The 26848-nt window shown below is 44.6% G+C and overlaps 1 protein-coding gene across 12 annotated transcripts in view; it reads left to right on the top strand.

Moving 5' to 3' along the window:
* The window catches only part of PITPNM2 (phosphatidylinositol transfer protein membrane associated 2), a 231620-nt gene that overhangs the window by 162092 nt on the left and 42680 nt on the right, over positions 1–26848 (top strand). For 10 of the 12 annotated variants that reach the window (XM_077920518.1, XM_077920523.1, XM_077920521.1 and 7 more), the window contains 6 exons: positions 2264–2508; positions 13460–13649; positions 15036–15155; positions 17449–17660; positions 20682–20857; positions 23031–23201. In XM_077920518.1, coding sequence (XP_077776644.1) covers positions 2264–2508; positions 13460–13649; positions 15036–15155; positions 17449–17660; positions 20682–20857; positions 23031–23201 — 1114 coding nt within the window. Of the gene's footprint in view, positions 1–2263; positions 2509–3857; positions 3978–13459; positions 13650–15035; positions 15156–17448; positions 17661–20681; positions 20858–23030; positions 23202–26848 lie in introns of those variants that run through there. The other 2 variants (XR_013391025.1, XR_013391026.1) reach the window with 2 other exon arrangements.

The following is a 26848-nucleotide window of genomic DNA, read 5'->3' on the forward strand; positions in this document are numbered from 1 at the left end:
AAACTTTGTTTCCCTTGAAATCAAAAGTATCTTCGCAAGACTGTCTTTTTTCCCCCTTCTCCTGCCGATCTGGAGGGAAGAGATACTTTTGACAGCTCAGGGTTGACAGTTCGCAACTAAGTTTCTTATAACTGCAGCGAGGTCTTTCGTTGCTTTAAATTCCTGCAGTCCGGGGGGGGCAGACTTCCTTATTTTTTGCCCTCCCGTTTTCAGCCAAATTTTCTAATTTTAAAGGTTCCTAATTTTTTTCCCTTCTTACTCACGGGAATCCAGTCCAGATTTTCTTTTCAGGAAGGAATCGGCGCTCTCCGCTAATGGCGACGCGGCTTCACTCCGCAGGCTGGGTAGCGACTCTCAGCACCGCGCTCACTCCCGATGCCGCTCCGGAGCCTTTAAAAAGGCTCTTTCGCAGTACCGGGGGGCGCAAAGGTGCCCACCGAGTCTCCTTGCTCTCAGGCTTCCGCGCCTGGGATTTTAGGGGTCCCCCACTCGCCGTAGCGGGTAAGACCCGAACTTGCGGAGCAGTCCTTCTCCGGAGCTCGGAGGTAGGACCGCCATTAAGCGCTGGCACCGACCGGAAGTCCTACATAGGATATAAATTGTTCCTGCCCTCAGAGTAGTAGCCACTGAGTACTGTGATCTCTGAGAATTTCAGACACTGGCCACCCCTGCTTTGATGGAAAAGCACCAGAAACTGATAGTGGGCGTATGCACACTCTGGTTTACTCTGCATGCTGTGCATGCCCACCTGCAGGTCTGGGAAGTGGTGTGCGTACGGCGTTATCCATAATCTGTATCTATCCTGTTGTTAGGAAATACTGCATTTTGATGCATTTCCCCCTTAAACCAGCTCCTGTCTAAATTGCTGGGAAAGAGAACGACCTAGCTGCTCTTTCAGCCAGCAGTGTGTACACAGCCAGTTTCTTCATTGAAAACCTATTTATTTACCCTGGGCAAGTTTAGAAGGAATTCTAGGGATCCACCAGCAACGAGAGGTAGTGCTGGATCCAGGGTGGATTCAGTGAAAACCCCCAAATCCGGCAAGCTCAGAGCACAATGGGCTGCTTTCTTTTTCTGTCAGGGTTGTCCTGCAGGCTCCGCTTTGACAATGGGTTTTTGAAGTAAACCTCAGTGCAGAGAAGCTGTTGCCTCCTCTGTTCTTAAGGCCATTGACTTCCTAGGGGATGAAAACATACCAGCCTGATAACCTAATTTTTAAAATTTAAACTTTATTGAATTTCATAATTAACTTGCAATGCCATTGCCCTTTTCGTCTTCCCTCCTGGCAATAACATTGTGTTGCATGAGAACGTCAGCTTTTATGGTGCGCTGATGCTTAATTATAAAGGAGAGTAAACGTGCAGAATCACAGTGTACATTTAAGGCAGAGGGATACATCAAACAGAACATAAAAGCAATCAGGAATTGAAAGAGGTCCAGGAAATTCATGTTTTGTGTAACTGTTCCAGCTTATCCCTTTGTTTATATATCATCATCTCACATACTGCAAGTGCAGCCATTTAGAGTGTCCAAACATCTACTGTTGGTGCTGCTGGATTCTTCCAGTAATAACAGGGGCTTTGACTATTTCAACTACCCTGCTTATCTATAATATTGTACAGTCTAAAAGTTTCTGGTCAATTGATAATTAATTGTTCTGCAGCAGGAGAGCCAGTGTGCTGTAGTGATTAAGAGCTGTAGACTCGTAATCTGGTGAACCGGGTTCGTGTCTCCGCTCCTCCACATGCAGCTGCTGGGTGACCTTGGGCTAGTCACAAGTCTCTCAGCCTCACTCACCTCACAAGGTGTTTGTTGTGGGGGAGGAAGGGAAAGGAGAATGTTAGCCGCTTTGAGACTCCTTCGGGTAGTGATAAAGCGGGATATCAAATCCAAACTCCTCCTCTTCTTCTTCTCCAGAAGAAGAGAAGAAGAAGAAGAAGAAGAAGTGTTTATTAGGTTTTCAATACAACAGTGTGCAGACAAGGCTAACAATAAAGAAACAATGAATAATGATTGTGTGGGGCACAGTATTGCAGTTATTATGCAGACATCATAATAAAATAGATTCCACAAAGGGACATTTGGGAAGCAAGAGTCACAGGGTAACAAGGTAGCCTCACCATATAGAGGCGTATGTCCCTGGGGGCCTAAATAATGCTCTGTTTTTATTTATGAAGCATATTAAAAAATGGAAGTGCCTTTGATCCTCAAAACCATATCTGCCATTATAAACCAGTCTTGTGTTTCTTGTTTTCTCTTTCAGGATGAGGTTGTGCCTCCACTAGTGCAGCCAAGCAAGATCCATGTCCTGCTCTTGGTGCTGCATGGAGGCAACATTTTGGATACAGGAAGTGGTGACCAGAGCTCTAAGCAAGGGGATGTCAACACCATAGCCACCGCCTTTGACACTGTCATTAGGGTCCATTACCCAGCGGCCCTTGGGCGCATAGCCATCAGATTGGTCCCTTGCCCAGCCATCTGCTCTGAAGCATTTTCACTTGTCTCTAAGTGAGTTACTGCTTAGTTTTCTTAAAGGGGCTGGGGAAGAGGGAGGGAGAACAAAGATGGATCTATGCTGCACATTTATACCAATCTCAGTAGTTATTCCTTCCTCCCAGGATATCCTGCTGAGAACCATGAATATGTGAGTTGGGCTAGACATCTCAAACAGAATTTGCAGCATCTCACCTGGAATCACTAGAGGAAACCATGACTATTAAGCTTTAGAAAACTCGTCTTTTTTTGTTGTGTAGATGTACCCTTAGCTGCATCTGTGATTTGGCAGAGAGGCTTCCTCATTCTGTGTCTGACTGTTCTGTCTCTTCCAGACAGACCCTTTTTTACACTGCAGCTGCAGAGGCCCCCGTTGGACCAATTACGCTGCAATTCACATGGCACAGTTCCATAGGGGACATGAGAAATCTGTGAATCAATCAAGTTAGTCTAGACAGAGTCAACTGCTTGCTTCTTAGAAAGAGGAAATGTTGACAGCTTGTGTGAAAGCACCATTGTGGTCCAGCCCTTGTCCTTCAGCCTGAGTCCAGCAGCCTAGGTACCATATCTATCCAGCCTTAGCCCCAAACCTGAGGCTCCCAAGCCAGACCTAGCATCTTCATCTCCAAGGGCCTCACATGCCAAGCTGCTCAGCACTGTAAGCATCATGTCCAGTGACATCTAACAGAGAGAGGTGAGAGTGCGTCCGGTTCCAGGGCAGAGGGCTGGCCCTTTAAAGAACTCCAGCAAATAGGTGGGACATAGGAAAGGCAGTCAGCGGAGGTGTAGTGGTATGGGCTTGCAGGGGGTCAACAACCTGTTACTATTTCTACATCAGGGTCCTGGTAGAGTCCCTGTCTCCATTGTCCTAGAGCCATCCAGTCAGCATCAAAAGGGAGCTTTATAGCCACTGAGAAGAACTTTTTCCTCCCTTTTTGCTGTTCGAAGCCAGAGTGAAAGAAGGTGAGTTAGCTGCTGAGGATCAGCTCATAGGGTCACTCTGGAGAAGGTGTGTTTGACAAATGCAGAGGAGTTGTCCTGTGTACTACAAAGCTAAGCATTTAGGAACACTGAAAACACAGCATGCTTTAGTTGCAAAAGAATGGTGTGCAAGTTCTGTTACGTACGAGCTTCAAGGAAAAAACAGTTTAAGTCTCTCTGGGAGAAGATATTAGAGCACTCCAAACAATTTGCTGGTGAATGTGCACAGAAAATAGTAGACCTAGTTGAAAGGTAGCACAATCCAAATTATTGTTATTGTTGCATAATCTTAGAAGGTTGTATAATCTTAGAAGGGGCATAGCTGTGACTATCATGAAGGGACCATGCATTTTTTTTTAATTTGCCACTTTCACTACTAACAGTCAGGTACCATATAAGCCAGGGATGGAGAATCTCCTCTGATGCCAACACCCCACTTGCCCCATAAGCTTGGCCCATTGTCAGGAATGACCTGGAGGACCACAAATACACCACCACTAAAGGTCAGCTTGCTTCCAGGACTTGTTGAAACAAGTTGCCTCTTCTCTAGGACCTGTCCAGGGTCCTGAAGGGCCTTTTTCTGACCATTCTTTCTCCCTGATTCTGGTTGCTGGCCTTTTGGGTTGATACATAGCCTCTGCCTCTCAACCCCTGCTCTTGCTATTTGCTCTAGATCTCTGCCAGACCTTTGTCCATGCTCCAGTACAAACTCATACTCACCTAGACTTACTCTTTACCTCTTTGTCTTCCTGTCACCTATGGTCTAATGGATGCCATTCATGTGAGTTGTAGGCATATTGGAAAATTTCAACAAAAACAGAAATTGCCCTTGTTCACTTATTTGTCCCATGACCAGAATGGAAATCAATAAGTTTGCAATCAGTCTGCAAATGATACATAATTGAGTATATCATTCCTCCCCCACTTTGTATTGAAATTAATGGGATGGAATAACATAATGACAAGCAAGATGAATAATGTAGTATTTGACCGCAGCAGAATGGAAACAGTGCTGATAGCAGTGAAGACAGGACAGAACTGAAGATGATGCCTTCTTATGTCCCTGGCTGGCTGTATTTCAAAAATCATATGCAGCTCTTTTTAAAATGACTTTTCTGTCTCCTGCTGAAGTCAACAGCGGGAGTATGGCTGAAATATTGGTATGTCCCTGCCAGTGGGTTTTATTACATGGTGATTGAGTAATAGCCTTGTGAGGCATGCAGAGCTATTTCACTCACCTCCTGAGCCATCCCCTTGGTCCTCTCCATCAGCTGCCAGCCTGAAATATCAGTATTACACAAGCGGAACTGTAGCAAAACCAAAACCAAGCATCCTCATAAGTCAGTGTGTTTCGTATGCTGTCGGTGGGTTCCTATTGCTGTCTTGTTGGGCTGTGTAGGTTAAAAAGGGGAGCTATACTAGGGTGAAGGCATCCTCTTCTATTTGTTCCCATGTCAGTTTCAGTCTATTGGTTAGCTTTTCTATGGTTGTTTCCCAAACAATTTGCTACCATTGGACCATGTTCACTCCTGACAGGTCTCTCGAGTGTCTGGCTATGAGGCTTCTGGCTGCTGAGAGTAGGTGGGATATAAGTTCTTTATAATGTGAGTGGTCATTAACAAAGAAAATCTTTAAGAAAATTATTATATATATTTACTCTGTTAAGAAAATTATTATATATATTACTCTCAAACAGAGTAATCTAGATAATTACCTGCTACCTCAAAAACAGCACATATCTCCTCCCAAAACCTCCCTCAACTCTTTACATGGAAAGACAGTTGAAGAGATATCCCTAGGAATAAATGAGGACAAGGCTACTACTCCCATAATCGAGGCACAAGTACTAATTGATAGAAAGGTGGAGCTGCTGGAGGAATGCTGCCTATTGAATGCTCAAACAGTTCAAAAAATCTTTGAACAATTACAAAACATCTCCAAGAAGCTGGATAACCCAGATGAAAGGAGGCGACTCACTCCCTTTTTGCCATCCTTAACAAGCCCTGGAGATAAACAGAACAAATACAAATTTATACCTCTAAACCAGCCAAAAACCAGAGGAAGCCCCCCTCACTCAGTCAACCTGATACTGAGGCCATGTGAGATTGTTCTCCACATTTTTCCATATAGAGGGCCCCTACCTTACTGGGAATCATCCTTCTGGGCCAGACATCATCTAAATCTGCTCCTAGGCCTCGAGGGTGGAAGCATCGACTTAAAAGCAGTCAAGAGGCTCACTAACGATGGATACTCCAAAAAAGTACTACTAAGATTTGGCAGTCATAGAATTCCAACTAAAATCTTAAGGGAAAAGGCTCATTTAGCCCAGAAAGGAATTATTCCGCGGCGACACTTTGAAGATATATCACCCAGACCATTGATTGCATCTAAAAGACAGAACAAGATGAACAAGGCCATTCCACCAGAAGCCGACATCTGCCCTACTCCCGTGGAAGAACCCAGTAGATGGGAGAAACCGCAGCCAGCTACCCGGGAAATCACGCAAGAAAAATCCAAGCTCCCAAACCATGCGACTGTAGCATTAAACAACAGCCTCGCCCTTGACACAATAGACTGGACAGTCCCAGAAGAAGAAGACCTGCTGAGTAACTTTACCAAGCTACCAGATAAAGAACAAATAAACATACTCAGTAAATTGACGAAACTACAGGCCAGATTGACCGAAATTCACCAACAAGGTCAACAAAATGCAGTAGAAACAATACACAATCAAACTTTACACTTACCAGCCTTCTCCCCAAAATGCATAGTCAAAAAGAGAGCTACTAATGGAACTTTCAAATGTATAGATGCAGAGCTTCAAATCCAGCCTCCTTTAGAATATGAAATGGCAAGGAAAAACTCCAGTAATGAGACCACAAATTCCTGGCTGAGATATCAAATACTAGCTCCAAACGAAATAGGTACCCCTTATTTAAGTACTACAAAGGACTCTAACATTGTCGAACAAAAGATGACCTCCAACAGTCCTGACACACTGAGCTCAACACCAAATGAGGCCAAAGAAATGAAAGTAGAGACTGAAAACAGTCCTACTGACCATAACAGTCCACCAACCACAGAAATTTCTCAGGAACAAGGAACAGTTAAGGAAGAAAATCAAGAAAGGGAGGAAATTTTAATTTCCCGCACTTTAAAAAAGAATCTAAAAGATCCACCATTATGTTCCCCACCGAAAGCAGCGACAAATGGCTGTATCTGCACAAGACAAAATCCCTCGCTGGACTCAATAACAGAACTAAAATGACTAAATGCTGTCAACCAGCCACCAACTCAAAAACGGATCCTACGCTTGCTGTCCTGGAATATTGCAGGGTGGGGAAACAAAGACGGAGACCCAGACCTAATGAACTTCTTTAAAGATTTTGAATTAATACTTCTACAAGAAACATGGTCAACTAGAGATATTAAAATCAATGGATTCACCTCCTATACGAAACCCGCATTGAAAACAAACACGAAGGGCCGGCCGAAAGCAGGGTTCTGTTGTATGATCAAAGACAACTTAGGGTTTGAAATCAAGCAGCTAGAAAAATGCTTACCACTTGCACAAGCTCTACTTTTAACCCAAAAAGACGATACTTTGCTACTTGTAAATGTCTATATCCCCCCAACCAAAAACAACAGCAGCAGTGAAAATTGGTCACAACTAACCTTTTATATAGAAAATTTGACCGATAAATACCCAAATGCCTCACTGATAATAGCAGGTGATTTTAATGCCAGAGTGGGAACCAACAATGAACAACTATGTAGCAAACTAAATTGGAATACTGATAATGATATCGCACATGCCCTGAAAATAGGACGATTCTCCAGAGATAGGGTTGTAAACAACGAAGGCCTACGCCTACTTGAATTATGTAACAACTTTAATTTGCAGATTGTGAACGGTTCAACAAAAGGCGATAGAAGCGGGGAGTTTACATACTTCTCCCCCCGAGGATGCAGTGTCATCGACTATATTCTTGTCCCTTATAATATTATAAATTCGATCATGGACCTCAAAATTGGAACGCGTACTGAAAGCGACCATCAGCCATTATCGTTGTCTATTAACTTAAAGGACGAAACCAAAATAACCAAGTACAATATCATAGAACCTTCTCAATACAAACAAATGACCCAATTAAAATGGTCCCAGGAAATGAGTGCAGCAGTGGGGCAAAAACTTACAGCCAACCTGAGAAAACAAATATTATCCAACTTAAAGACCACGAATTCCTACAGTGATATTCCGAAAATTTATAATGAAATCTTCCAAATGTTCGTAGAGCTTAGTACTCCACCTAAAGTTTGGGTACTTAAACATAGCGCTAGCCCTTGGTTCGATGATGAATGTTTCCAGCTAAAAAGAAAACTGTGCCAAATATTTAAAAATAATCGCACTAAACTAGAGCCCTCTTATCTTGATGAAAAAAGAAAATATCATTACATTCTGGCCGAAAAGAAACAGAAATATGCAACCCAAAAATGGCTACAATTATTCGACTCAATTCAGAGTAAAAACAACAAAGCGTTCTGGAACCTAGTGTACGGAGGACTGAAAGCCGAAAATCAATTAACTCTACCACCAATTGCAGAATCCAAATGGTCCCAATACTTTACATCTGTATTTAACAATCTACACAGTGAACCTAAAGGAAATGAGACCACTAAAAATAAAATCAATAAACTCCAGGAGTGGCCAAGGGTAGAAGAAGAGGAAATTAGAGAGATAGTTAAAAATTTCAAATCGGGGAAATCTCCTGGGCCAGACGGTCTACCAATAGAATTATTCAAGACCTATATAGATTGGTGGGCAGAACCCTTAGCTCAATTGTTTACTCTCATAGATAAATATGGGATCATACCTGAGATATGGTTAAGATCAATAATTATCCCAATCTTTAAAAATGGCGACCCAAAAGAACCAAGGAATTATAGACCGATAAGCCTATTATCAGTGATAGGGAAAATCTACGCTAAGCACCTTTTATCTAAACTCCTTACCTGGATGAAAAATCTAAATTTACCAGGGAAAGAACAAATAGGTTTCTCCAAAGGTTGCTCTACATTAGACCACTGCCTTATACTTATGCATTTGGTTGAAAAATACAGATCCCAAAGGCAATCTAAGATATATGCTGCTTTTGTAGATTTTCGTGGTGCATTCGACTCAATTGACCGCCCAAAGCTGTGGAGGAAACTCGCAGAATTAAAAATTGATCAGCGCTTATTGATTCTAATACAAAATCTATACTCTTCCAATACCTGTCAAGTCAAACTTAACACCAAAGGTCATCTTTCATCAGACATTTCAAACTCGAAAGGGGTAAAACAAGGGTGTATTCTTGCCCCCTTTCTATTTAATTTATTTTTATCAGACTTGCCAGATCACCTTCAAAAAATAGAATCACATGCCCCTAAACTTAATCAGAAACCAGTTCCTCTCTTATTATACGCAGACGATGCTGTCCTACTATCATTAACGAGCTTGGGTCTGAAACGTCTTATATCTTCTCTGATCCTTTACTGTGAATGTAACAAACTCTCTATAAATTATGAGAAGACAAAAATTTTGGTCTTCTCGAATGGTTGGAAATTAGAGAAATGGAAAATAAGAGGGCAAGAAATCCAACAAGTGAAAATCTATAGGTATCTGGGAATCTTATTCCAGAGCAATTTAGGGTGGGCAAATCATCGCACAAATGCCATAAAACAGGCAAAGTGCACCTCATCAGCAGTTGCCCGTTTTTATTATCAGAAAGGCAATCAATTTATTCCTGCGGCCAATCAGATATTCCAAACAAAAGTGCAATCCCAGATATTCTATGGAATCCCGCTATGGGTCCAAGCATATAACAGTGATTTAAAAAAGATTCACTCCAGCTTTCTGAGACGTATTCTTGGACTCCCAGCTGTGATCAAATATGAAACAATGTGTGCAGAAATAGGCATACACACAATGGAATATTGGGCCTGGTCCACCTCAATAAAGTACTGGTTACGCTGCCATTTTCGCTGTCCTCCATCAAGTCTGCTCGCTGATTTGCTCAAGGACTCCTATAAATCAAGATGGTATCAGTACCTCGAAAAAAAGATTGAATCTTTAGGCATCGAGCTGGAGCCCTTGTACAATTCTAACGAGCAATACATTTTCCATAATATCCTAAGTAGACTAAAGGATGTCGAGAGACAAAATATTATGGCAGCTGTAAACAAAATTTGCTCCCCCATATTCTATGATTCAAATATCTTAGATAGCAGAGCCAATTACGTCACTAAATTAATAATTCCAGCCCAACGTAGGGCTTTTATGCTGGCCCGTTTGAATGTTTTTCCCTCAGCATTTGTCAGGGGAAGATATCAAAACATTCCTAGAAACAAGAGATTCTGCAGATGTTCTATGAATGTCCCGGACACGGTAGAGCATATTCTCTTTCATTGCCCATTGTACAGTACGCTCCGTCAACGCGTGCTGTCCCCTCTTTTGGGTGGTCTGGAACCCCAGCAAGGTGAATGTGTGGGATTCTGCCTATCCGACGTTGACCAAAGGGTAACGGCGGGGGTAGCCGAGTTTTTGGTAGCAGTTCTCCAAGGAGCAGGTTAACAAGGAAAACCACTGATTCTATATGTATATATATATATATGTATGTAGCCAACTGCTGCCTTCCTATATATATTTCAAGGCTTTTATATGTTATTTTCTCTTTTATCCTTTTATTTGTATAATGCCTAATAAAGATTTGATAAGTAAGTATATATATATATGTCAGTGTGTTTAGGAACACAGCCTGTGCAGGCCCATTTTCTCAATTCACAATGCCAACAAGGTCCATTCTCCTGGCGTCAAGAGCTCACACTATTAATTATCTGCTAAGCTATCCATTCTTGATCTCATGCATGACTGTAATGAATGTAATGACATTGTACTTGGAGAGCCGCAATTGATTTGTTCAAACTAATCAGGTGAAGGTTTAAATGTGGATTTGTAGAGTTGTGTGGCAAGCAAGAGACCCTTAGATAATAGCTCTCACTCTGTGACTTCAGGTATGAGAGGGGGGAAAGTCATTCTTGAGCCCTGGAAGATTTCCCTTAGCTGATGAAATTGTAGTTTGATGGAGGGATTGATTTTTAACCTCCTACTGGCTGTGATTGGAGAGAGTGAGAGAGAGAGGGAGGGGGAGAGAGGTCTCTTGCAATCTTGAATCATGCAGGGGTTAGTTGTCATGAAGTTCATCTGCACAGCAAGTTAAATTATTTCTGATTTGGTTCACTGCTTAAAAGATAATTCGTCTCATCGTCTGCTTCTTAACAACATTTCAGTATTATAAGCTCAAAGTGTGCCCTTCTATAAGGATGTTTTCCAGGGATGGCACATAATTCCCTCCCTATTGAGACCTCATTTCTGTCATTTAATGGGCCAGGCAAAAGCATTTCTGTTTCCCAGGCATTTGGGGTTTCTTGAACTTAGAGCAGTTTGCTTTTACGCCCTTTTTGAAAGGGCTGTTACTAAAGGTAAAAAAGGTAAAGGGCCCCTGGACGGTTAAGTCCAGTCAAAGGTGACTATAGGGTTGCAGTGCTCATCTCACTGTCAGGCCGAGGGAGCCGGCGTTTGTCCACAGACAGCTTTCTTGGTTATGTGGCCGGCAGAACTAAACCGCTTCTGGCACACGGAGGACCGTGACGAGTGCTAGAGTGCACGGAAACGCCGTTTACCTTCCTACCTACTGCAGTGGTACCTATTTATCTACTTGCACTGGCATGCTTTTGAACTGCTAGGTTGGCAGGAGATGGGACAGAGCAACAGGAGCTCACCCCGTCGTGGGGATTCAAACCACTGACCTTCTGATCAGCAAGCCCAAGAGGCTTAGTGGTTTAGTGTGTACACTTTATTTTCAATTTCTACTTTTTAAATTTCATACTGTTCTGCTGGCTGCCCTGAGAATATACATTCAACATGGGTTCAACATGCAGCATACAAATTATTTAAGTAAGTCCAAAGAGCTCGCTTCTCAATCACAGCTCTGGCTTCACTCATTGGCTAAAACCGTTGACACACAAGAGCAGTCAACTGGATCAAGTCACAGAAATTTCCCTTCATAGCTTCCTTTTTAGGAGGACTTTTTTCCCCATGAAATCTCTAGGGTCTCTAGTCTAGGGTCTCTGCCTGCAGGCACCAATGAAGCCTTTCTGGGTGCAGCATTAGAACCCCTGGCTTAGGCCACCTGAAGCCTTAGAAAGCTGGCAGGGCTTGAGCGTTCATCAATGGCCCTGCCCTCTGGGAGAGCTCTTTAAAGGAATTTCGTGTTCCCTGCATGCTTGTGAAATAAACGAGGCTGCAGGGAATGGTCCTCAGACTCTGAGGGTGGTGGAAGAGCCTCATCCCTCAGGCAGGGGCAGTGCAGAGCAGGATGTTGAGGGCTCCCCCTTGAGTGGGGCAAGTGGGGCATCCTGTGAATCAGAGTCCGCTTTTGGGCCAACACTGGGATCCTGAAGCAGAGGGTAAAGCAAGTCTCAAATATCTTGTTCATCTGGATAGCATCTCTGCTAAAAGCAGCTTGAAATAAATGGGTTTTCAAAATGAATTTTGATTGTTGTCTGTAACATTACAAACAGCACACACACACACACACACACACACACACACACACACACCACCCAGGGCAATCGGGGGGAAAGTTATAAGTTGGATGTATATGTGCATAAATGTGCCCTTGAAATTGTTTTCTAAATCAACTTACAGAGCCTGCCTTACATATGAGAGGAGGAGCAAGACTAAGGGATGACTCACTCACATTTGCTTCTTGCTCTTATGTGAGGGAGCTCTGGGCAGTGTACAGATGTTTGTTTTTAAATTGTGAGGTACATTTCACAGAGAAAATAAACAGTGTGAGTGGCCTCAGCTCAACCAGCAAGCTTTGCAGCTGAGTGAGGAATTTGAACCCAGGTCTAGCATTCTATGCCCTAAACCACATTGATTCTTTTGGTGTGGAATATGAAGAAGCAAAAAAGTACATGGTGCTTTGTAGCAAATAGGAATGTGCAGAGAAGATGGTAAATTTGTGTTTTCTCTCAAAAACTAAGCTAAGCATCTTCTTCTAGTGTGTATGCATGGGACTGGTGGAGAGTGGAAGTAAGGGAACTACCATTAAATGTTTTTAGATGTCCTTGCTTTCTAAATGCTTTAGAGATGTTTTTGTTTTATTTTTAATTATATTGTTCTGCTACTTTGCCACTCTGGGCTCCTTTAAGAGAAAGAGCAGAACAGAAAATGTATTTATTTATTTATGAATCCCTTCCCATGAGGCCTCCTAAAACAGTGGCATAAAACCATATATAGAACAATTGCATATATAAAAACAATTTAAAACAACAACAGGTGTATATAATCCATTCAAATACAGATACCAGGTAGGATAAAATCACGTTGGAGGTTTGTTGAAAGAGGAATATCTTCAACAGGCAAAGGACAATAGAGAAGGCAGTGCCAAAAGGCAGGTATTGTGTCTACACTAAAAGTCTGATTACTACATCACATGTAGCTGCCTTCAGATTTTGCTGAGTGATTTTATAGTACTGAACCTTTCGGAATTTTGTCTATATGCTAATGAAGGTTTGAGATTGAAATTTGTAGCTGCCCTCCTTCTAGGATGGTGGATAGAGGATTCCCCCTTCTGCATATTTTGGTGATCAGTTGGGTACGTAGCATGTGAGACAATATATTATAATAACAATAGCAATAATAATACCATGCAATCCCATTGCTGTGCATCTCCACAAGTTCCCATATATTATGATTATGAATTAAACATATTAGTCACTTTTCTTTTTACCAAAGTAGCTCAAAGCAGCAATATTAGCAACCAGCATGGCTGTGGCTGACCCATGCAACACAGATTTGGTGTCTGTTCCAGAGGTTTCACTGCTCCATAATGCCCACAGAAAGGAAAAGTCCTTAACTATCTCTCTTCTTTTTTAGCCTCAGTCCTTACAGTTACGATGAAGGCTGCCTTTCCAATAGCCAGGATCACATTCCACTCGCAGCACTTCCTCTGCTGGCCACATCGTCCCCACAGTACCAGGAGGCAGTTGCTACGGTGATCCTGAGAGCCAATCAGGTCTACAGCGAGTTCCTCAAATCCCAGGAAGGCGCCTCATTCAGCGGCCAGGTTAGCATGCTGCCTTGGTTGGTGGCAGTGAACTGGAGAGCAAGCAGAAAGCTTTTCTGTATTTTGTTTTTTGGTGTGGAAGTTTATAAAACAAAATGTCCCAATTAACACAGGAGAATTAAATAAAAATAAAATTCTATATTAAGTCTATCACTTGATTAAATAATTCTTAGCTGATTACGTAATGAATTTTAATAGATTAATCACGTTGAATACATCTGCATGTTTTGGGGTGTAAGTAAAGCAGTAGCTCTAGAGAAAAGGAGGGAAATCATTTGTTTTTCCAACGTTAAATCAGCAGGCAATATCTCCAAAGAGGCGCTTCGTCTTAAATCACGGGTGGGGAACCATTTTTAACCCCGGGGTGCATTTTCTTCTGAGAGCCCCAGGCTCCAAATGCCAGTGTCCAGAGGGAAAACTTGGCAGAACAACTGAAGTTACCTTTATCTTTGTACAGCATGCTAGTTCGTACGCATGCTCAGCACCCCTCTCAGCCTCCACACAGACAAGCAAGAGTGTGTTCCAGGGCACATTTCAGACAGGCAAAAACACTCAGGGTAGGATGCAGGGCTGTGAGAGCGATGAACTGGGGAGAGTTCTGACGGCCAGTGAGAGAGGGGCTGAAGAGCCACGTTTGGTTCCAAGGCTTCTGATCAGTTGAAAAGAACATTTATTATTATATAGGTTTCCCCCGCCAGTCTTTTTACCTTTCCTTTACCACAGGTGACAGCTGTCTGTATGAGTGCTGGGGAGGAGTGAGCAAAATATATGGATCTGTGTGATTTGTGCTGCAGTGTTGTGTAAATTGAATAAATTCTACACCAGCCTTCCCCAGACTGGTGCCCTCTGAGCTACAGCTGTGTACATGTTACCATTTACTCCAGCTACAATGTGTTCCCACCACTGGTGTTTAAAGCTGAGTACACATGGTGGTAGCCACAGTCCATATATGTATATCCTATATTTGACACTTTCCCCTTCAAACCAGCTTGCATCCAATTGGAAAAAGCAAGCCATGGTTAAGTTGAAGTGCATACAGTTCAGACAGCTGTTGCACATGTGCAGCTGCCAGCTGCCTTGAATAGGAGAGTTGAAGGGAGTTGAAGGCGTGGGGAAACAAATGAGGTAATGCATGTTGGGTGACGACACCCCACCCTCTCCCTGGTGTGTACAGCAAGTGCAAATGAAATTTGAAACTCACTGGTAGAGAGGGACGGATTGACGACCTTGCTTCGTTTTAAGCTGCTAACATATGCATAGCCCAGAGGTCCCAACTGTCCCAGCTGGCAGGGAGGTCACTGGGAAACTTCTAAATCCTGGAATTTGAAGAATGAATTTTCCTTGAAAAAGAGCAATGAAGAGCAATTTTTGTTTTCCCTTGCCCAGGTGTGTTTGGTTGGGGACTGCGTAGGAGGGATCCTGGCCTTTGACGCTCTGTGCTACAGCAACCAAACCATGTCAGAGAGTCAGAACAGTAGCCGGCGTGGGAGCGTTGTAAGTGTGCAGGTAAAGGCATACACCCGCCCACAGTGCTCCATTCTGGGGCGGCAAGGAAGTTCACTGTTCACCGCAGAAGAATACTGAGCATTAATTTATATGGTGCGTCTCAAGGGTGCTCTGCCTGTGTTGTCTCAATAATCCCATCAGCCTCCCTCCATTCCAGAAAAGAGGCAGAGACACTGCTTCATTTTTTCTTCTCCTGCAGCATCAGTCTGGCGGTCCAAGGGGCACCTGACCTACACTGGGCTCTACACCTTCAGTGTGGACGCAGTAAACCCTGTCAGTATTCTGTTGTACTTTACTACCTGTTTCACGCACAGGGCATGTTAAAAGTACAAAAACACTTCCACTGAGTGAAATGCTGGTCTGTGTCACCACCATCTCTGGCCTCAAGTACAGTCCTCTTCTGTTGCCTCACATAATTCGGTGCTCCCCTGTTCTCTCATTCATCTGAGCATCTGACGCTTTTCCTTAAATCCCTTGACTTCCTATCCATTTCCAGATCCCACACAGGCTTGTCTTTATCTTCAAAGACTTCCATTGCTTTCTCCTTGCTGTAGCTTCTTGGGCCCTTGCCTCCTGACACACTTCTGCCTGTTACGTTCACACATCCACAGCGGCGGAGCTTCATGCTCCGGCACCAGGGGCTTGTGCACGTCCTGGGGGGCGGGGCGTGCCATCTGCAGGGGCGGGCGGGGAGCAGTCATGAGGGCACCCTGGGGGGTCGCGCTGCCGGGGGCGGAGCGCTCCCCCCGCAGTCCTCATCCTCCGCCAGTGCACATCCATAGCCTCCATCCTCAGCCATCTGAAGGACTTCGGCTCCATTAAACAGTGTCAGCCCTTTCTCTCTTGTTGCTCATGTATCTGGAACCGCCTCCTAAATCCCTTCTGTGCTGCTGCCACCCCTCTTAAAGCCGCTCCTCCAAACACGCCTTTTCCATGAGGCCTTTGGCATAACCTCCACATCCTCAAGCTCCACTGCAGGGGTAGCCAAGGTAGTACTCTCCAAATGCTGTTGAACTACAGTTCCCAAAATCCCTGATGGGAGTTGGGAGCACAGCAACATCTGGAGGGTGCCTTGTTTGCTATCCCTGCCCCACTATAACTAAGGTTGCATACACACTGTATATTTGAAGCACATGGCCCCTCCCCCAAAGAATCATGGGAACTGTAGTTTGTTAAGGGTGCTAGGAATTATAGTTTTGTGAATTCTTTGGGGAAATTCATGGGCTCTAAATATATGGTGTGTTTACAGCCTAAGACTAACCATGTGTAACTGAAATAATTGCGCCATCTCATTCTTCCTTTGCCTCCCCTTCCTTCTTGTTCCTCTGTTGTTTCCCCTGTGTTGAATTTTAGATTGAAAGCTCCTTTGGGCACTATGAAGTATCATGCCCACTCTCTTAATTACATCATCATCATCATCATCATTTACTACATTTCTTAGTTGCTTTATGCAAAAAGAAAATCTCAACAAGGTAAAATATGAATGGACAGAATCAGTTAAAATCCAGAAAAAGCAAAATGGTGTACAATACAAAATTCTTAAAATACTCATTGAACAAAACAATGAAAAGAACAGGTCCTACGCCCCCTGACTGAAGGATGAACACTGTGGAGGAGGCCTAGTTAATCTCCCAGAGGCCTGGTCCCTAAAAACTGGTGGATGGTGGCACCAGGCGTGTTTCCCTGGGGAGAGCATTCCACAAACGGGGTTGGGGGGACACCACTGAAAAGTCACATTCTCATATGGCAACCTTCTGCCCATCCCTTGGGTGAAACACGTGGCGAAGGGCCCGTAATGAAGCCTGCAGGGTTTCTAAGGGGAGAGAAGGATTGCGATCTGTCCTTGCACTAGAACTCAAGGACACCCAATGAACCTGAACATTGGAAAATGCGGGACAGATAAAGGACAGTACTTCTTCATGCAGCGCCTAGTTAAAACTGTGGAACTCCCTGCCTCAGGAGACAGTGGTGACACCCACTTGAATGACTTTTAAAAGAGTCAGCAGGTTCTTACGTTCTTACAGTGACAGTGTATTAATGATGTTGATGATGCTGATGCTGATGATGATGATTACACTAAAGCTAATTACTTTGATGGCTGGGTCACTGGCCTGCAACAGTTTGAGGAGCTTGGGGGGGGGGGTCAAACACTGACATCCGGCAAGCCCAGCGACAGCCCACGGGGCACGTCTTTGGGCTGAGGGTCTTCTGTGCTTGCTTTCCGGCGGAGTGTCAACGTGATTGCCCTTTGTCAGGGCTCTGACGCCTAGGCCTTGTGCCCTTCAAATTCCAGGACACTGACCTCTTGTCTCCTGGAATCATTGTGAACAACAGCTACTGCTCAGGGGGCTCCAGCCTGGAAGCCAGCCGCCACCTCAGCCGGAGCAACATTGACATCCCTCGCAGCAACGGGGAGGAGTCCAGGAAGCAGCTGCCGCGGAAGAGGAGCGACTCGTCGACTTACGAAGTGGACACCATCAAGCAGCACCAGGCCTTCCTCTCCAGGTAGGTTTGCCACGGGAGGGAAGAGTGGCTGATTGGCTGATTGGGACTGTTACCAATAGACTGTGTTTCATAGTATTGTTATAATTTCCATTTTCAGATGAATGGATGCTTCTGTACATTCTTGTGGACATGTAAACTAGGTATAGAGGAACCTTTGGCCTTTCAGTCATTCCTGGACTTACACCTTCCATCAGCCCCAGCAAGCTTGATTCAGTGGTTCAGCAACATCTGGTGGGCCAAAGGTTCCCCACACCTGGCACATAAATGACCACCTCTTTAGGGCCAAGCTGCATGTAACAAAGGAGATCCGTGATGAGATAGGGACACAGGAAGCTACCTTTATGGTTCATTTAACCCAGGAGAGCTTGGCTTTCTGGGGTCTGAGACTGAGAAGGATCTGAACTTTTTGACAGGAGATGCAGGGGGTTGAACTTGGAACCTTTTATAGGTGAAGCATTCAGCTGTAGTCCCCTTCCCGTGAGGACCCCTCACCCCCAGCAAAAAAAGCCAAACCATTTTGGGAGCAAGTGTTTAACTGTTCCCTGATCTAAGCTGCTCTTCCTCAAAAGGGAGAAAAGGGAGAGAGGGGGGAAATACTGAGTGGTCTTGAGCAATTCCCTATCTATCAGCCTCAATCTCTAATCTGTGAAATGGGAGTAGCTATGATCTGCCTTACAAGGTTGCAGAAGAACAGCTCTCTGTAAAAGAAATTTAAATGACACCATGCTGAAAGTTCCAGGAATGATAAAGAGATTGTGAGGTGCTAAGCCCTTTTTTAGAACACGTGAACCTTGGCGGGAGGAGAGGGGAGCTCACCAAAAGCTTAACATGCAAACAAGCCTCACCCACAAATACTTTCAAGCATAGCTGCTGTGAAATTTGTGTTGTCGATTGTTCCCAGCCTGTGCCCATAAAACTCTTCTCTCCAACCATGAAGTCATATATTTTATTTATCTCACGTATTTTCTGCAGGGAAAAAGTACCTCTTGGTAATATTAAAAAGATTTAGTGGATTCTGCAGCTTCTGTTTGTATTGCTCTTGGCACTAAACAATATCACAGGCTTGTTGTCTTCACCAGTTCTCCAAAGCTTGGAGGGAGTAGGGAATTACATCTCCTTTGCCTCCAGACCCTTTCACGGTTATTAACTCTGCGTGTTGCTCTGTAAATCATGCAGATGGGGCTTCTGTTGTTGTTGTTTTTTGGAATTTTACACTACACTGAACAGAGGCTGTGGCCCATGAAAAGGAGAAATTCCCACCTGCCCTTAGGGGATTTGGGATCTATCCAGTAGGAGACCCGAAACAGTGGGCATTTTTAAAGTCAGATGTGCTCAGCCACCAAGGGCCTACTTGAGAAGCTACTGGGAGGCAATAGTTCTTTCAGACTTTTTTACCTTTAGGAAACCTGTTGTGTTGATGCCTTGAGCATCAGTGAAGACAATTCCTGCATGTCGCAGGGGAGTCTGGGGAAGGTAGTAGGTCAAATGCACTTTTCATGGAGTGCACCAGCTGGGCCTTCTCAATTGCCCCGTGTGCAAAGGAGGAGCACTGTAGAATATCCCTGGTGCTCTCCTGCATCTGTACATTGCAAGGGAAGATTGGTGGCAGTGGGCAAGTTGTCTTTCAACTCAGTAGCTTTGTGTGTTGTCAGTAACCTGATCAGCTACCAGAGCTCTCTGGGGCGCCCGTCAGAACAGTTTGGAAGCCACTTTATTAAAGCACATGTGTCCAGCAGCCTGCAGCAGAGTGGCAAAGGCAGCAGAGGTTTGTGGCATTCCTGGTGGATGGGAGACCCAGCTGAGACCCAGCTATGTCACAGAGTCAGAAGTGCTTGATCAAAAGTCCTGCTACAACTCTGTTAATGTGAAGGGGAGGGATTTGCTCTCCTGACCTTGGTAGGCTGTAGGCAGGATGCGTAGTGTGACATATAATCAATCATATGAGCTGCACAAGGCTTCATATTACACGTGCTATAAATCTGTGAGTTAATGCATATACATTTTGAGCTGGTCGATGAGACAGAGGCAGCATGAAAGATGCAAGACTCCCTTCCTACCAATTGTGATCTTTCTATTTCTCTTTCCTCTCTTATTGTTTCTTTTCTTTTTCTTTTCTCATTTATTAATCCCTTAACACTTGTGTCCCAACAACTTCTTTGAGGAAGAAATAGGTAAGCACCATTCACAGCTTTCCATAATGTAGAGAAATCTAGAACATTGGAGGACCACATGTGGGAAAAAGGGGGGAATCTCTGCATATTTACTTGGGAGCAAGCACCAATAAACACATTGGCATTGACTTTCAAGTAAGCATGCAGAGGCATATACAGTAGAATACATTTTTAAAAGATAATGTTATTTTGGACCAACTGACTGCTTAGATGTTCAGCAAACTTTCAAACCTACTATGATTTTTCCCCCCCGTCATGAATGTCAGGAGAAATGAAAACAACTTTTCTCCAAAATGTCTAGACTGGGGTGGAGGTTGGAGATGGTACAGTTCAAAGGGTTATAAATGAATGGAAAAGCTAGTTGAGCCACATAGTACATCATTTTTATGTCTCTTACATTCTGTGGGACCAATATGGCTGCAACACCTGGTGTTTATATGAACAAACGGTGATAATTCCCTTCATGACATATGCAAAGAGGACTGAGGGGTTTTTTGTTTTTTGTTTTTAAAGCAGCCTGGGTACCTTGTTTCATTTTGTTTTGTTGTTTTGCTGCTAGAAACAACTTCACAGTGAATCCTACATGATGTACAGCATCTTGCATAATGTTGGCACAAAATAATTCTTACATTGTGTTAAATGTTCTTCCACCAATTTAAGTGTCCGCAGTCCAGCACTGAATCTACAGTTGTCCAAACAAACATGTTTCCTTATGAGCCTCATCCTGTGCGTTCTGAACTCTTAAGAACAGCATGCAACATTAACCACAGCATGATATGCATCCATGGTTGTCTGTCTTGTAGTTTGCCTTCTTCGCTGTTGCTTACAGTCTGTTTTCTGCTCTCTCCAGTTTACATTCTAGCGCTCTAAAAAACTCTGCGGGATCAAGGACATCAAGCAGTTCCACTGTGCTGGATGGAGGAAATCTTGGGAAATTTGAGTTTGAGATCACAGACTTCTTCCTGTTTGGGTCTCCTTTGGGGCTGGTCCTCGCATTGCGAAAAACCGTCATTCCAACTCTTGACAGTAAGTTTTCGTGTTGGGTAAAGGGGTATTTTAAAATGCTTGCAAAATATTTGTACATACTTGTAAAATAATTGTTAAAAGGTTTTGTGAGCAAAGACACAAATATGGAAAACTCAAACTATAAAGCAGACAAATGTATGGTTTTTAGAGCAGTGAAGTTATTTTGGAAGCACTGTAGGTAAAGGTAAAGGTACCCCTGCCCGTACGGGCCAGTCTTGACAGACTCTAGGGTTGTGCGCTCATCTCACTCTAGAGGCCGGGAGCCAGCGCTGTCCGCAGACACTTCCGGGTCACGTGGCCAGCGTGACAAGCTGCATCTGGCAGGCCAGCACAGCACACAGAACGCCGTTTACCTTCCCGCTAGTAAGCGGTCCCTATTTATCTACTTGCACCCGAGGGTGCTTTCGAACTGCTAGGTTGGCAGGCGCTGGGACCAAGCGACGGGAGCGCACCCCGCCGCGGGGATTCGAACTGCCGACCTTTCGATCGGCAAGTCCTAGGCACTGAGGCTTTTACCCACAGCGCCACCCGCGTCCCTTCCAAATGTAACTACTTCCAAATGTATCTTTTTCTCTCTGTGGCTGAGTTCTGAAAAATAATGAGCTGTGTAAATGTTCAGCATACCTGCTTTGGCTAGTGTCCATGATGTCACCATGGCACCCACCTCAAACCCTTGAGCATCTCAACTCTTCAAAGTGCTTCCATTTTAAAAGGGTGATAAATGAGATATGGCACTTAAAAATTATTCTAAGGCAGGCAGTTTGCATAAATAATGAGGGGCGGTGGAGTAAGATTGATTACCAACCCTGAGTTTGCTTGGTGGAACATAGACTTCTTGTGCAAATTGCTAAGCCAGACTTACACTATAAGTGCAGGATCCACTGGGAATTCTCTTTCAGTGTTAGGTCCATCTTCATGGGAACATATGGCACTGCCTTATCCTGACATTGACTCCAGGGCTTCCAAGCAGTGGTCTTTCCCAGTCCTGCCTGGAGGTGCTGGAATTGAATCCCAGTGGGATACTGATGCTCTCCCAGTGGGATACAACCCTTCCCCTCTGTAATAAGCAACTGTTTGATTTATTAAATGAAATGTTGGTTATGCAGTTACTTCATAATGCTTTAGGACTATGCAATAAACAGTATGACCAGGGCTTAGTAAAAACTGTGCACATAAATATCAGCTGACTTAAATATCAGCTTACTTACATGTTGTGATTTGACAAGCTGACCAATAATACTTTGTTTTTATTTACTTATTAGCAAAAAAAATTCTGTATTGCCAACATTAAGAAAAATATTGTGTCAGTAAGCAGCATCATAGTGTCTATGTCCAGCGAATACACAGGCATACAGTGGTGCCTCGCAAGACGAAATTAATTCGTTCCGCGAGTTTTGTTGTCTTGCGATTTTTTTCGTCTTGCGAAGCATGGTGTCGGGAAAGTTTTTGAAAAGCTCCAAAAATCACCAAAGTCTTTAAAAGCCTCAAAAAAGGCTACCACACCGCGTTCTATGAGTTGCTCCTCGAAGTCAAGTCGCAACTGTATTAACGGTGTTAAGAAAAAGGAAACAAACTTGCAAGACGTTTCCGTCTTGCAAAGCAAGCCCATAGGGAAAATCGTCTTGCGAAGCAGCTCAAAAAACAAAAAACCCTTTCGTCTAGCGAGTTTTTTGTCTTGCGAGGCATTCGTCTTGCGAGGTACCACCGTACCTCATTTCATTGCCCCTCGCTTTATTGTGTTTCACAGATATTTCTCCCTACGAGGATGTGGGTGCAGTTGCAGGCAGCCTGGCTACTTCCAGGGGAAGGAATCCCACTTCCACCACTGCCCCTCTTCTGGCCATGGGAGTGGAGCTGGCTAGGGCTGAAGCTGGGTTTTTGCCTTCCCTCCACAGCAGCCAGGGGTGGGGGGCAGTCTGACTTAAAAGACTACAGTATAGTGTAATCATAACTTTTCTATGCACTGGGAAACAAAAAAAAAGTTGTGTGGCTCTCTTTATTGCAATATTCACTTTATTGCGGTGATTTGGAACCGAACTCACAATATCTTTGAGGTATGCCTGTATAAACAGCCAATGTTGTCAATGTGATGAGATCAGCAGTAAGATGGTAGACTCCAGCTTTAATATCTTGTCTGTGTTTTCCACCTCACCTTCCCCTCTCTATTGCTCAGTCTTTCAGTTGAGACCAGCCTGTCAGCAAGTCTATAACCTGTTCCACCCTGCAGACCCGTCGGCCTCACGCTTGGAACCTCTTCTGGAAAAGAAGTTCCACATTTTACCACCCTTTAATGTCCCACGCTACCAGAGGTTTCCTCTCGGGGATGGCAATTCAGCCCTCCTGGGTAAGTCAGCTTTTTTACTCCAAAAGCCAAAAGGCATCCATGGCCACATTGAAGTGATAAGCCACTTCGGCATTCAGGTTGTGGAGGCACATGAGTGAAAATCTCTCCACGTGAGTCAGTGAGTACGGAAGAAGGTTAGGCTAAGACCTCCCTTCCCTCCAACATCTAGTTTTTCAAGTGGAGGGGATTTTAGTGTACAGTGGTACCTCGGGTTAAGTACTTAATTCGTTCCGGAGGTCCGTACTTAACCTGAAACTGTTCTTAACCTGAAGCACCACTTTAGCTAATGGGGCCTCCTGCTGCTGCCGTGCCGCTGGAGCACAATTTCTGTTCTCATCCTGAAGCAAAGTTCTTAACCTGAGGTACTATTTCTGGGTTAGCGGAGTCTGTAACCTGAAGGGTATGTAACCCGAGGTACCACTGTATTGAAAAAGTATTTAATCATGGGCACCCTTGTCTGCTGTTTGAAGTGGTATACCTCATGCACTGGTTTCTCACCTCTGTAAGAACTCAGCCTAAGATGGAACACACAGTTACGGAGACCAACAGGCATTTTGGTTGTAGGAACAGTGTTTGAGTTAGCATTAGAGCTGCTGGGTTGAGTATGCCTGGCGGCTAGGCCACCTAACTGGATTCTGCAGACCCGCCTTCTTACCCCAGAAGTGTGTGATCTGGCTTTGTTGACTCAGTGCTAAGGGAGGGGCACTTTGCAAAGTTCAGGGCTCCTCCCCTCTCCCCACCATGAGCCCACAGACATAGAGCAAAAGAATCCCAGCTGATGCAGGGTGTGTGTGTGTGTGTGTTTTCACTACAAGTTTAAGCCTCTCCCAAACCTATTTTGCTGACATGAGTCATGGTAACTTCCCAACCAAGTAGCCTGAGAACTGTGGTTTTGAGATGGAGATAAGATAGAGTTGCTAGCACCCTCCCAAACTACAATTCCAATAGTTTTTGGGGGGAAAACATTTACATTTTTCAATGTGTTCTTTTGCTTGTTGGAGTCCTTCCAGATTGGGTTGTTTGGTTCTTTTGCGGCTGTATTCTGCACCAATAATTATTGATGCAATAACAGTGCTTTAATGGTGGACTGTATCTGACGGTCTTCACATTATTCCACGCACCTTAGCTGTTCTGTGATGCTTCCCCAACCTTACCACATTGCTGCCTGCTGGAGGAGCAGGACAAATAATAAACTGGAACATTTGTGGTATAAAAAGACCTAAGTCTCAGAGGTCTACCTTTTTCATCATGACCCAGTCCCACTGGAATCTCTTCAGATTTAGCAACAAAACAATATATATATATTCTCTGCACTACTGAAATCTAGAAATGTGCCTTGTTGAGCAAGGAGAGTGGGTGATTCTGATGATACCTTGAACTTTACTTAGAAGTAAAGTGCATTGATGTCTATTGAATTTTTTCCAAGTGAGCATGCTTTAGTTCATAACCCAAAAGACACCAAAATTGCATGCCACCATGTGCCCTAATTTTGTTCCACGTGGCAGAGGCAAGTACAGATGTGAGTAACCCTGACTTGAACATTCCTTGTGGTCTAAGTATATGTGATGTCAGCAGATCTATGTTACAGAATTCTGGTCGCAGCTGAACAGGTATATAAGAGTTTGAAGTCATTTCACGTGGAGGAGCGTGTGAAAGAGGTTGCTGAACCCTGTCCCCACACCACACTCCCACCCCCTTGAAACTACTCCCCATCCCTTGTTCGTCTCCCATTTAAACTCTGACTGGGGAAAAGCCTCACTAGGGGCTCACTAGGGGCTAATAATAGTAATAGTAATAGTAATAATAGTAATAATAATTAATAATGATTTATTTTTATTTATATGCCACCCATCTGATTGGGTTGCCCCAGCCACCCAATATTAAAATAAAATATTAAAATGCAGCCTCATCACAGAAGGAGAAAGGAAAAAGAAAAGAAAAGAAAAGAAAGGGGGGGGAGGGAATCAAATTGGCTCCAAGCCAAAGGCTAGGTGGAACAACTCTGTCTTACAGGCCCTGTGGAAAGAAATCAGATCCTGCAGGGCCCTGGTCTCATGAGGCAGAGCGTTCCACCAGGCCGGAGCCAGAGTTGAAAAGGCCCTGGCTCTGGTTGAGGCTAATCTAACTTCCTTAGGGCCTAGGACCTCTAGGGTGTTGCTATTTATGGACCTTAAGGTCCTCCGGGGGGCATACCAGGAGAGGCAGTCCTGGTACGAGGGTCCTAGGCCGTGAAGGACTTTAAAGGTCAAAACCAGCACCTTGAACCTGACCCTGTACTCCACTGGGAGCCAGTGCAGCTGGAAAAGCACTGGGTGAATATGCTCCCATGGCAGAGACCCCATGAGGAGCCTCGCTGCAGCATTCTGCACCCGCTGGTGTTTCTGGGACAGCTTCAAGGGCAGCCCCGCGTAGAGCGAATTACAGTAGTCAAGCCTGGAGGTGACCGTCGCATGGATCACTGTGGCCAGGTCGGGGCGGAAAAGGTAAGGGACCAACTGCTTGATGCGGCGAAGGTGGAAAAATGTCGCCTTGGCTGTTGCTGTAACCTGCCCCTCCTTGGAAAGTGAGGGGTCAAGGATTACACCCAGACTCTTAACGGAAGGCAATGGCACTAATTGGCCCCCACAAGAGAAGGGAGTTTGTCCCTCATCCCCATGCCATCCCGACCCAGCCATAGGACCTCTGTCTTCGAAGGATTTAGTTTCAATCGGCTCCCACGAAACCATCCAGCCACAGCTTCCTAGGTCTAGGGAGTCCCCCCACCTGCCCACCCACTGTCCCCTAGAAACAATACTTCTGTGGGGATTCAGCCTCAATCCGTTGATCACCCTCCACCCCCCAAACACCGCCAGACCCCCACACAGGAAGTTCACCACCTTCACTGGTTCCAGTTTAAACGAGGTAGAGCTGGGTATCATCCACATGTTGGTGAACACCCAGCCCAACCCCCCGATGATCTCTTCCAGCGGTTTCACATAGATGTTGAAAAGCATGGGGGAGAGGACAGAGTCCCGAGGCACCCCACAAGTGAGCACCCAGAGGTCCGAACACTCATCCCTCACCACTAGTTTCTAGACATGCCCCAGGAGGAAGGAGTGGGACCACTGCATAACAGTGCCCCTAACTCCCAGCCCTCTTAGACGGTCCAGGAGGATACTGTAGTCGATAGTATCAGAAGCTGCTGAGAGATGCAGCAGACCTAGCAAACAGCTTTCACCTTTGTCCCTACCTGATCATTGAACAGCACAACCAAGGCAGTTTCAGTCCCATGGTGGGACCTGAAACCCGATTGGAAGAGGTCCAAATAGACTGCATCCTCCAGATGTGCCTGGAGTTGTTCCATGACCACCCACTCAATCACCTTGCCCAGGAATGGAATATTTGAGACTTGGTGATAATTGGCCATGGTGGCCAGTTCCAAAGATGTTTTTTTCAAGAGGCAGTTCAATAACCACCTCTTTAAGGGGTTCCAGGAAGACTCACTCACACTCCACCACTCCACAGAGCCCATTGCCCAGCCCTTTCTGGCTCGCTTTTGTGGGCCAGGATGGGCAAGGGTCGATAAGACTCATTCAAGCAGCCTGGCCAGGTTGAAATTGATCCCATGAACGTGACTAGACAGAGTGCTGGCACCCTCCCACCCCAGC

The sequence above is a fragment of the Podarcis muralis genome, chromosome 16 (assembly GCF_964188315.1).
Source record: "Podarcis muralis chromosome 16, rPodMur119.hap1.1, whole genome shotgun sequence".
Lineage (NCBI taxonomy): Eukaryota > Metazoa > Chordata > Lepidosauria > Squamata > Lacertidae > Podarcis > Podarcis muralis.